The sequence below is a fragment of the Cicer arietinum genome, chromosome 5 (genome assembly GCF_000331145.2).
Source record: "Cicer arietinum cultivar CDC Frontier isolate Library 1 chromosome 5, Cicar.CDCFrontier_v2.0, whole genome shotgun sequence".
Classification (NCBI taxonomy): Eukaryota; Viridiplantae; Streptophyta; class Magnoliopsida; order Fabales; family Fabaceae; genus Cicer; species Cicer arietinum.
This window is the reverse complement of record NC_021164.2, coordinates 61,348,174-61,361,205: the sequence shown is the minus strand read 5'-3', so window position 1 is coordinate 61,361,205 and position 13,032 is coordinate 61,348,174. Positions and strand designations below refer to the sequence as shown.

The 13,032-nt window shown below is 33.2% G+C and overlaps 1 protein-coding gene across 1 annotated transcript in view; it reads right to left on the bottom strand.

The window, feature by feature from the left end:
• LOC101496336 (callose synthase 10) overlaps positions 1-13,032 on the bottom strand; it is a 53,294-nt gene that overhangs the window by 21,962 nt on the left and 18,300 nt on the right. Inside the window, exons 21-31 of the mRNA XM_004501774.3 lie at positions 11,523-11,609; positions 10,621-10,706; positions 7,352-7,379; positions 5,444-5,541; positions 4,707-4,788; positions 4,442-4,602; positions 3,589-3,709; positions 3,254-3,348; positions 3,076-3,166; positions 2,822-2,982; positions 2,624-2,733 (exon numbers count right to left, since the gene is read on the bottom strand). Of these exons, the coding sequence (XP_004501831.1) occupies positions 2,624-2,733; positions 2,822-2,982; positions 3,076-3,166; positions 3,254-3,348; positions 3,589-3,709; positions 4,442-4,602; positions 4,707-4,788; positions 5,444-5,541; positions 7,352-7,379; positions 10,621-10,706; positions 11,523-11,609 (1,120 nt within the window). The remainder of the gene's footprint in view (positions 1-2,623; positions 2,734-2,821; positions 2,983-3,075; positions 3,167-3,253; positions 3,349-3,588; positions 3,710-4,441; positions 4,603-4,706; positions 4,789-5,443; positions 5,542-7,351; positions 7,380-10,620; positions 10,707-11,522; positions 11,610-13,032) is intronic.

The window sequence follows — 13,032 nt, the reverse complement described above, 5'->3', positions numbered from 1 at the left end:
CAGGGTGCATTTTATTTATATGATCCAGCTTGAGGGGAAGTGTTAAAATATTATATTAGTATATAAATAAAATAAATAGTCTATAAGTATTCCTGTTTGTAAATATTCATCTGTAAGTATTCCTATCTATAAGTATTCCTGCCATTATGTTTGTTTATCACCCATAGTCTATATAAAGAAATTATGTTGTGTAGTTGAAACACACAGGATATTCAACATATCTCTGATATTTTCTTTTCATTTAACTGTGTTCATCAGAGAGAACAGAGAAAAGTTCAATTTTGTGGCAAATGAAATGATTGTATTGTTGATTATGTGATACTAATAACATTATTTATACAATGTTGTCAAAATATGTTTTTGTTTAATATCCCTCAAGTATAGGGATTTAGTTGAATAGGAGTACTAGTAAGGATTCAGTTATATAGGAGTACTAATAGGGATTCTGTTATATAGGAGTACTAGTAGGGATTTAGTTATATATGAGTAATTATAGGATTTGGTTGTTTAGTAATCTAGTATAAATATATCTGATGTATTACCAATATATTTCAAGTTTCAATAAATATAATTTTATTCTAATTTTTGACATGGTATCAGAGCAGGTTCTGATTTTGTGATCTGTCTTTGTGCTTCACTACTGCTGGCGGCGGCGGCAAATGCCGCCGGCAGCACCACTTTTTTCAGTGTTTCAATTTTTTGGCTTCATACAGTCATTTGTCACCATCAACTTCGGCTGCCTTTCTCGCAACCAGCCACGACACTACAGCTTCCCTGAAGCATGCCGCTCTCTCCTTGAAACATATTCAAGTTTAAATATTTTGAGTCTCCAATATTATTGTTTTGAAGCTTCCAAATGCAACGGAGCTAGCTTTGTTCAATTGCTTGCCATGAATTTCTCTCAGACTGATGATCAATCAGGCTATCTGGCTAGGCTATATTTATAGCAATTTTCTCCGACTTCAAATGCATCCCTGAGTTGCCTTTCCATTTTTTTTATTATTTTGTGGAGCAAAACATCGTTTTCTTGTAGCAAGCTAAAGTTAAGCTTTACCTTGAGGGGGAGTGTTGTACCATTGCTGCCTTGACGGTTTGCCAATAGGAGGAGGGAGTGTTTGAGTGACAGGAGTAGAATCACCGGGTCATTAGGTGGGGGAACAGATGGGCCAGAATCGCTAGTACCTTGTTCATTCGCTATTTCAGATTCAGTTTGGTTATCGTCTTCAGATTGTGAAGATTGACTATTACTACTTTCATCTTGAGCACTATAAGAATTCAGCATCAAATCCTTTGCCGGTTTGTCATGTTCTTTGTTGTCATCATAAAGAGTCTACTGCTGAGATTGTAGCCTTGCGTTCCGAAGTTTCAATGCTTAAACATTATCAAGAGCAAACTCCACTATCGACCGATGTTTAGGACCAAAAGTTTCAGGCTTAGAAACACCTGAAACCTTGTCAGACTCCTTAGATGCTTTACTATTTGCATCCTGAACCTTTCTTGCAATATCTGCTTCCTTGTCAAAATCATCTTCAGAAGGAACATCTTCCACTACACACCATCGGTATCACTATCATCTACATGATCAGATTGTTTGTCAACATGCTCGACATCATCATCAGTACCCAGTCAACAGCTATGAGACGAGTTCCAAACTATGATCCATTGAGTTTCTGAATGGCACTTTCATTGTGGCCCTTGCTTCCGCATAAAACTACCGCCTTTATTGCGGTTTCTATTTTCCTAAAATCTTAGCCACCTTAATTGTGGTCCTTTTGCCGCCTTCATTGCGGTTTCTATTTCGTGAAATCTTAGCCACCTTCATTGTGGTCCTTTTGCCGCCTTCATTGCGGTTTCTATTTCGTGAAATCTTAGCCACCTTCATTGTGGTCCTTTTGCCGCCTTCATTGCGGTTTCTATTTCGTGAAATCTTAGCCACCTTCATTGTGGTCCTTTTGCCGCCTTCATTGCGGTTTCTATTTCTTAGCCACCTTCATTGTGGCCCTTTTTGCTGCCTTCATTGTAGCAACTTGAGATTTCTTTTTGGCCTAATTTGCACTCCATATAACTCCTCTCATGACAACCTTGCAGATCTTCTAACTAAAGGGTTGAACAGTAGCAACTTTGAAACAATTGTAATCAAGCTGGGAATGGAAAACACCTATTCACCAGCTTGAGGGAGAGTGTCAAAATATGTTTTTGTTTAATATCCCTCAAGTATAGGGATTTAGTTGAATACGAGTACTAGTAGGGATTCAGTTATATAGAAATACTAATAGGGATTATGTTATATAGGAGTACTAGTAGGGATTTAGTTATATATGAGTAATTATAGGATTTGGTTGTTTAGTAATCTAGTATAAATATATCTTATGTATTACCAATATATTTCAAGTTTCAATAAATATAATTTTATTCTAATTCTTGACATTAACCAAAATAACAGTAATTTTGACCAACGCTAACTTTTTCAATTACGTTTAACTGTCTGAACCGAAAGTCAGTCAAGCTTTCAGTTTTACATCACGACTATACTCAGATACATTGAGTAAGTCTAAAAACTCAGAACATTGAATAAATATTCTTATTCTTCACAAAGGGGAATCCAAGAGAAAAGAAACATTACCTGGAAATATCTTTTGAAGATAGAATAGAGTAGATATTCCATCTTCGTTCTCCTTTTTCAATTCAGATGTACTATAAAGCACAGTTTCACTATAGTATGGAGTGAAAACACTATAAAAACAAAACATATGAGGTAAATGTTAATATAGGGGGACAGAGAAAATAACATAAAAAAGTATATGCATATGTTCTCATATACCTGAATGGCAACATTTCACTAACAGGCTTTGCTGAAGGCATATCCATAAATAATGAATTTGTGAAAAACTCTAGTCTTCTCCTGGCTTCTAGATTTTTTGGAACATTAGCAGCAGAGTCCTTTACAGTAAGCAGAAGATGCAACCGCTTGACAAGCTCTTTCTAAAACATAGCTTAAAATTATTTAATATATATATATATATATATATAGACAGTGAAAAAAGGACAAATTGTATGAAAATATTTAGAACTTACAATCTCAGGATCATTAGGCCATTGTATCCTAGAAAAAAGGCGGCCCTCATCCCTAGCTCTAGCTAAAATGTTCCATGTATCAAGATTCTCCCTGGAAATAAATAAAAAATGAGGGAAGCATACTAAGAATAAATTAGTCTACAAAAGGTTGGGTAATTTCACATATGCAACCATGAACCTTAAATCTGAAGACACCAGGTCATGAGTAACAACATCATACAACTCATAAACAGCTTTTGCAGCACCTTCTGCAAGCCCAGGATCATTTCGAGCCTGATAAATAAGGAGTGAGGTGTGGTTAATATATCATTTGTGCCAAATATTATACAAGGAGTTCCTTATTGGTGATTGTCAAAATTATTTATATAATTATTTCTATGTTAATGATGGAGTATTTCTAATGCTTGATTATAAGATTGAGAACACTACCAAAAAAATAAGATAGAGATTAGAGAAAACGTGAAATCGTATGAACGAAAATATAATTCATAATATAGTCAACCGAAGAATTACCAGAAGTCCAGTCAATGCCGTAAGTCTAGACAAAACCAGTGGAAGCTTCTTGAGAGACAAGGTTACAACAAGTGAACCTAGTGATATACTGTTATTGATCTCACGAAAAATTCTTTCCACCCTGTCAAAGAGAATATTTACAATCTTTCATCAAGCATGTATCCGTTACTCAAAATAAAAGTTAATGCACTAACTGATGAAATGGGGAGGAAAAAAACTTCAATTTAACATTCAAATAAGATTACAAAACAGATAACTACAATTTCCATTTCGATAACCCATCTGCTACAAAAATAAAACTAATTACTAAACTAATAAATAGGCTTAGATCAGATAATGAGGTTATAATATTATATTACTATGTGATCTATTTAAGCAAGTAGTCCTCGTATATAAGTCTACGTAATTTCAAGTTTGCCGAGAATTACTCCAGCAGAATGTCTTGTCAAATAATTATAGAAAATGTCTTGGTAGACTTTTCGTCAACTTATCCAAGCTTACAGAGTCCATTACGTTGCTCAATATTTTAACTGATCAATCATCCATCTTTTCAGTTGATAAAATAAAAGAAATTTTTTAATGTCAAAAAGAAGAAATTACATATTTTTTTTAGAGTAGAAGATCCTCCTATATAGAATAAAGTAATAAACTAACAAAGATATTCTATAAGGTCAAGTTGTAGTAAGATATTTTCTTATCATCTAACAACTCTCAATAGATGTAAAAAGTCCAATCTATATTGCTCTTGGCACTCCTTACCTTTGTAGACGGATTTAACGAATATGTACCCTTTATCTGTCTAACAAATGTAAAACAAAACCAAATGAAGTAAGATGAGCAGTAAAATTCATACCAAAGTCTTCCCTCGTTATCAACTAAGGAATATAATATTTTTTCAATACTGCGATAGCACTCCTGAACTGCATATGCCATATATTCATCCCTACAGATCCTGCTCCACAGATCTGCCTGTGTATCTGTGCAGTCCAAAGCCAAATCTACTGCCAACAGGATCTGAAAAAGAAAGATAGTGTCAGAAAGCATACGGAATCCCAGAAAGCTATAGAAGTCTCTTTAAAATTGATTCCAATTTATTCATATTGCATAGCAAGTCCCACCTTACTGCTTAGAAGAAACAAAGGCCATTGAACTAATCTCAGACTTCCTGCATTGCTAGGAATAGAAAGTAGGTCCATTTCCCTGTAACGGTTAAAAATACAGAAAAGCAACTTATAAAAAGCTATGACTGGCAACACAGGAATTTAAAAACCAAAAAGACAACAAATTATTTTCTTTCACATTTTCTTTCAACAAATGAAATATTAGCGGACGGGAAAAAAGAAATGTATAACTAGAGGACGATAAATTATCTTCCAACATTAAGTAAATGAGAAGAAACAAATTAGAGGTCAAAATACGCAAAGCCTGATACAAAGATATTCAGCAAAACCCACCCAGTCACTGCTACGCATAAGTTTTTGTCATTTCCAATTGAACAGATTGATACAAAAAAGGAATAGATTGATACTTCCTCCTACGTGTTACTTTTTCAGAAAAAAATTGTTCCTTTTTTATTTGTTGTTTCAAATTTCAAAGTAATATTAAATGTTGTTTTATCAAAACTATTCAAACTTATTATTGCAGAGAAAGAAATACATAGGTTGAGATAATAAATAGTTAAGGGAAATATAAGAAAAAGATGAAACTGTTTGTGAAAACGGCCAATATTTTCATTGGTATGTGTAAACCATAAACCAACAATTAAAAAGGAATGGAGGTAGTAAATGCAAAGCCTTCTGGATTTAGAGCACAAGTTTTTGAAACATTGTCTTACAGCAAGTTTCCTTCAACTTACCTGTTGCTAATAAAATCTTCCTCACGCAGGCTTTTAATTATCTCATTCCAAAATGGAGCGAACATGGCGGCATATGCTTTGTTCACATCCTGAGAATCCTGTAACAGAAAAACCACATTCATTTACACAAACTGCATGCTACATATTCCATACAAAATAAAGGTTTGTGAGTAATGGGAAAAACCCAAGTCCCACCTCAAATAAAAAGATAAGATCAGAAATAAGTTTATAAAGAGGGACACACCTCACTTTACAAACCGGATTTTGTAAGGATGACTTAGAGTCAATAAAAAAACCAAATATGGTATCAAAGTCTATACATTAAGACCATCCACGAAATTATCCATGCACCAAACTCAAAAGTGTGAATAATTAACCTTATACTCCTGCCCCCACATTTAATCCAAACTACCCATTTTATCCTCAATTGTAATAAATAACTAAATTTTCAGGAACACAACCAGCAGTGTAAAATCAAAACTTCTGGAATTTTCACCAAGTTAGATTCCGGAAATTTCAAAATTACAATTTTTGGAATACCAAAAAATTCAATTTTGAAGTTTCCAGAACACATTTTACATACCGGAAATTACGAAACTTGAAATTTCTGGTTCCAGAACAGTAATTCAAATGCATTGACTTGATACTTTTCATTTCAATGTACCAGAATTCTTGTATTCAGAAAATTACAAGTTTTGAAATTTTCGTTACATAAATGTGTTTCAAAAATTTCACAATCGAACTTTTCGAAATTCTAGAGATTGTCATTTTGAAATTTCTGATACGTATTTTAGATAATGGAAATTTTGTGGGGGTGAGACAGTTGAACAAGTGTAAAATTGAGTTTAAGTGAATTTGTGGGGATAGGAGTATAAGATTAATTGTTGCAATAGCAATAGTGTTGGGTGTGAGGGTCTATATTGAAAAAAGCCCAAATCTCACATTGAATAAAGATAATGCTTGAAATAAGTTTGTTGAGAATGACACTACACACTTTACACGCTGGTTTTGTAAGAATGAGTTATACCCCATGTCAATTACAACCTAGTTCAACTAGGCGAGGTAGACAAATGAGGTCAAAATGTCCTATATTATGTGGATTCCATATCTTTAGCCTGTACACAAGCAGAGTCAAGTTCTCCTAATACAAGCAACTAAAATTGACACACTCACTTTCAATAACTTTAAGGGTATGTTTGGATGGGAGGATTTTGCAAGAAGGGTTTTGAAGGGTCAAATCTATATTTTGTTATGTATTATGAGATATTAAATTTTTTAAACAATAACATGATAGGTGTTAGAATATTAGAGAATATCTTATAATATCTATTATATTATATTAGAGTATCGTGAGTTATTTCCTATGATCAATTTATAATTATAGAGATATCTTAGAATATCTCTCATTATTATTATGATTTATTCCTGATTTAGGATTGAGTCTATGTTTCTCTATAAATAGAGATTAGTATTGAGTCTTTTGTAATCAAGTTAGCATAAAACTATTATCAATAATTTTCAAATCCTTATTATTTTCTCTTCTCCTTTTCTCCCACAACTTCAACAATAATCATATAACATTTCAATCACATTTGATTCATTTTTAGAAACATTTTATATCTTCAATAATACTAAAAAGAAAAATAAGCCATCCTCTACCATCCAAATTAGTCATGCTGCATGTGTCAAGAGACATGAGATCGTGGGTTGGGACTGATGGATTGGGTGTAAAATTAAATATTTAAAGGGTCAAAATATTATAAAAATAAATAAATAGGGTAGTGTGTGGAAATTTCAAAGTTTGAGAGGCTGCATCAGTGTGTGTGGCTATGTGCCTCCCCTCACCCACAGGAGTCCATCCCTGAAAATAATAATAACTATAAAGATGATGATGATAATGATGATCACCTGACTTGATTGTCCATTGATGGGAATCCTGCAAAAGCCCAAAAAAAATCAAATTTATCATGAAAATAAAAACCTAAAAATGTATTTCAACAAAATAAGCAATAAGACAATCCGTTGTAGCAAACATTAAAACCTTGGATAACAAAAAAATATCATTAGAGAAGAGAAATAAAGAATCGCACAAGCAATGATATCGCCTTTATTGGGTATCCTGAATATTGATAATAATATACCATTGGGAATTATGAGAGTTAATCTACCATTGGAAAATAAGATTCACAGTTTGACCTTTTAACATTCTTCTTGAAATTCTAAAAAGTAATTCTTTGTTTACGCATATAAGTGTCAAACTTTGAGTGCTCACACCAGAGCAATTCATATAACTACTAATTTACTTCCTTAAAGTTTAATAAGTCCCATTGAAAAATACAGATTCATCACACCAAGTAAACAAAACTTTGAAATCACCTCATATACCAGACCATCACAAAGAAACTAAGCAGAGTGATTTGTCCACTGCACAAATGAGGTGACTTAACATTGTTGTCCTTGAATAGTGAAGAAAGTAAAAGACAAAATACTTTCATATTTTATTACTACAGCTTTATGTTGTTTATATACGAAAAGAAATAGGAATACTGAGTAACAATGACAGAATTATAAAATTAAAATAAACATAATAATATAAAATAAAAGAGAATCAAATCTGATTTCTCTTTATTCTTCAACACCCCCCCTCAAGTTGGTGCACAAATATCTGTCATGCCCAACTTGGCTATATGTCGCTCAAAATTGGGTCTTGCCAAACTTTTTGTCAATATATCAGCAATTTGCTGATTGGATGTCACAAATGGCAGGCATATAATTCCAGCATCAATTTTTTCTTTTATGAAATGGCGGTCAATCTCAATGTGTTTAGTTCTATCATGTTGTACAGGGTTGTGAGCTATACTTGTTGTTGCTTTGCTATCACAGAACAATTTTTAGGGCGAGTCAACTTTCATTTTGAATTCGTCCAAGAGTTTACGAATCCATAAAAGTTCACAGATTCCTTGAGCCATTGCTCTGAATTCAGCTTCTGCACTGCTCGGAGCAACAACCCCTTGTTTCTTACTTTTCCAAGTAACTAAGTTTCCCCAAACATAGGCACAATATCCAATGGTGGATTTTCTATTAATAATTGATCATGCCAATCAGCATCTGTAAATATAGAAACTTTTTTGTCATTAGTTTTCTTGAAGCACAAACCATTTCCAGGATTGGATTTCAAGTACCTTAAGATCCAAGAAACTGCCTCCAAGTGTTCTTCATAGGAAGAATGCATGAATTGACTTACAACACTCATAGAGAAAGCGATGTCAAGTCTAGTGTCGGCTAGATAAATAAGTTTGCCGACTAACCTTTGGTATCTTCCAATCTCAACAGGAACATTGTCTTTCTCCCGAAGTTTAACATTTAATTCCATAGGAGTATCTGCTAGTCTACACACACTCATCCCAGTTTCTTCCAAGAGATCTAAGATGTATTTTATTTGAGAAACAAAAATTCCCTTCTTTGAGCGAGCAACTTCATACAAAGGAAATATTTAAGCGCGCCTAAAGCTTTGATGTCAAATTCTTGTCAAATTTTTCTTCAATCATTCCATCTCAACAATGTCATCTCCTGTGAGAATAATATCATCTACATATACAATATTCTGCCTCGCACTTCATCAAGCTGCTTATTAAGCCCAACCAAGAACATGAATACTTGGTCGTTCTCTTGTCTCTTAATAAACAAAACATTGTCGCCACAGCACTTCCAATGATCATCATAGCAGAGATCCAATTCTTGCCATAGTGTAATCAACTCATTATAATATGTAGTGACATATATATCTCCTTGTTTGACATGCCAGAATCGTGATTTGAGATCGAAAAAATTTGAGAAGAATTCTAAATATGAGAATATGTTTCTTTGAGAGCCTCCAAACTTCCTTAGCGGTAGGGAAAAACATTAAAGGTTTTCTAATCGCTAATTCAATATTACTAAGCAGTCAAGCAACGATAACAAAGTTCTCAAATTTCCAAAACCTGTAGTTCGGACCAGTTGCGGCAGGCATTTGCACTTTTCCTTTGAGGAAACCATATTTTCCCTTACCGTCTAGTATCAATCTTGCGGTTTGGGACTATTCGACATTATTTTTTCCATTGAGTTTCTAGATTTCAACATTGACGGCATTAGAAGTTCCCTCATGGCCAAAAAAAATTGGAAAAACCATTTCGGCCGCCACTGCCTAAACCAATATTGTCGGCGTTGTTGACTACTTCTGATTTTTCACCCAAACCATCGTTGTTGTTGCCGCCGCTATAAGGGATGCCATTAGGTATATAAAAAGCAAATAGGGTCGACCCTTTAGCTCAATCAGTTGGTTAGAGCATCACAAGATCGGAGGTTTAACTCTTTTGGTTTTGGAGCCCCAAACCCAACTGCGTTGCGGAACCCTAACCAAAAGCTCTTGATACCATGAAGAAATTAAAAGACAAAATACTTTCATATTTATTACTACAGCCCTAAGTTGTTTATATAAGAAAAGAAATTACAATAGTAATACTGAATAACAATGACAGAATTATAAAATTAAAATAAACATAATAATATAAAATAAAAGAGAATCAAATCTGATTTCTCTTTATTCTGCAACAAATAGTTTGTTGTCCAAAGAAACTTTGCATTATCAAATAGCTAATAAATAACAACACAATTCTCTACACAAATTTAATACTCCCTCAATTTCTAATTTTCTACACATAGTAAGAAAAATAATAAATAAATGAATGAGTACCAATTTTACAAGAACTTTCGTTATCAACCATTGGATTCCAATGTTAATCATTGTCATAAATACATAAGTAGTAAACAGTAAATACGGTAATGATTTGGGGGTAAAATTAACATAATTAATTAACTGTTTTTTGAAAACACAAAACGACTGTCAATTTTATTTTTTATTTTACTTTTCTAAAACGACGGTCATTTAGAAACAAAAATTTGCGCGCGCATTCACTGAAAATAGTAAAATAGAAAGACCTAAAAACTCTTCGCTAGAAATATCTAGCCCCTGGACAAGATTAAAAAAATATATATATCATATCCATTTGCCACCAACTTAAATGATGTCCCACTAAGATAATTTATATAAAAATTAATAATGTACAAAAAGTTAAAATACGTAAAGCTTGCCATATAGCAATATATCAGTTGAAACAGCTATATCCTAAACAACCCACCTTTTTGCTTGCGGAGAGACCAAATTCTTTACAAATGCCTCTGGGAAACTCTCAAAACGTTTATGCACCATTTCAATTGAACGTATCTGTAGGAAGTTATTAATAAGAAAAACTTCATACAAACAATGAGACAATCATAATAAAAACAGAACAGCATAATGACAGGAACATAGATTTCTTCAAGAAAGTAAATGCAAGCTAGCTCCCTAAAAAACAGGTAGAACTCTAGAACCCTCAAAAAGAGAAAATGAAAGCGTTGGTTAAACTTTTAGTCCCTCTACATATCTATTGTATGACTTTTGTCCAAAAATAATTTTTCGAGCCCAATTTTTTAAATTATTACACTCATGTCCCTTCGTCACTTTTCTTCATTTTTAGAGATCAAGAAGTAAATATTAATTTTGGTGGAGATTTGACATATATTCTAATAGCTATTCAAGCATGAATCCTTATTGATTGCTAGTTGAAATTGCATTATCTGAAATTTGAAAACTGAGTGATTCTAATCTAGATGCAAAAGACCTAAAGTGCATATAATCTTCTATTAAACTTTCAATTGGTTGCAACCTCTGAGCTTCTTTATCTACATAGATATTATTTACATAATGATTACACAAGATAACGCCTTAATCCCTTTTAGCTTGTTTCCGAATGCTTTAGTGGTGAGAGGAATATGTGGAGATATACGCTACAAAAACCAGGTCATAGCCATTCTTTTCCAACTTGTTCCTTTCACTCTCTTACCACGCTCTCCTCTTCGATGTACTCTTTCAGCTATTTTTTACATTGTTAAGCACTCCTTATAAATACCTTTAGGATTTCGCAAACTCAAACATCTTTTAATGAGCATTTGAAATAAATGACGAGTGAACCAAAAGATTACCACTTTGGAACAAAAATACCTCGCCAAGCCGAGCCCGTGCACCAATCACACCACCAACGATTGCTGACATGACAGTGTACCAAATGTGAAGATCCATCAGATAAATCTGTAGAAAGTACAGCCATTAAATTAGAAAATATTGTCAAGTATACCTGAAAATAAGAAGAAAATTATTAACAGAATAATTATAGTTGTCAGCAGCAGTGTTGTCAATGGCAAAAGACCAAAAATCCGCCATACAGACATGCCACTGCAGCCTATGGCGCTGCATGGTAGGCATTCCTTCACAAATTGCCTATGGCGGTTGTCCAAAAATCCACTGTGCCATGGCCACCATTTAACAACACTGGCAGTGTGTTAAGTGTACTGAATTTTATTTTAATTTTTATATTAGTACAGTATTTTAGAATTTTGAAGTGTTTATTTTGAATAAATGTACAATTACAACAATGTATAAAATATATGCACAATTATATCATCTACATTTAACATAAAAATGAATGATGTTAAACTCAGCAAATGTTTCATTCTCCACAATCCAATATATCATAGTAAAATGCCAATTCACATAAAGTATCATGTGCATCAGACAGATAATACTTCCATTGGATATATCACAACGACTGAAGGATCCACGTCTTATCTTCCACATTATTGATTTTTCAAATTTCAACATATTTTGAAGGATCAACGTCTTCTCCTCCAAATTAGTTATTATTTAGATTTCAACATATACACTATGCATGTATCTACCCACTACAATACTACTGAGTACTGACAAATATACAAAATTGATTTTCAGAACACAAAGAATCATAAATATTTATCCAAATTTTCTGAGTAATATGTATGCATTGTATGATACATATCACAGTTGTACAATATTAGGAACTATTATAACAATAACCACGACATGTCTTTGAGGGCCATAGTAGTCAGAGTCGAGGATTGGGTAGTCAGGTAGTAAGAGTTCACAAGTGGGGTGGGTCATGTCATGGCTCACACCACTTGTGAACTCCTATCAGGCAAGATCAAAACACCCTTTGTGAGTTCCAACAATCAGTTGGTTGATATCCTCACTAAGTCTCGACCTTGTTTAAATTGTATATGTAACAAACTAGATGGAAATTACATACAAGGACAAGCTTGAAAGAGAGTGTTGATTTTAACCATAATTGTTGGTAAATTGTATCATTATTATTTATATAGCTTCCTAAGAGAGCTTAGTCTTTCCCAATTTCCTTATGTTGAGAGATTCCCTCTGTGTATAAAATTTAAAAATATTATAAGAGTCCAGTGTACAATACAACATCTCAGTCCAATCAACTGGATCAAGTAGGATAAAGATGAAATGGAGGAATAATTAGCAAGTGATTTGCATTAGAAAAGAAACACCCAAATTAAAAGCTTAAAGAATAGTATGTTTTAATTATTCATTGATTGTGCAACATCCTATGCTAATTGTTAGTAATCCTAATCAACACAACTTCTTAGGCATTGAATGTAATTATTGCAGCATCGTTATCTAT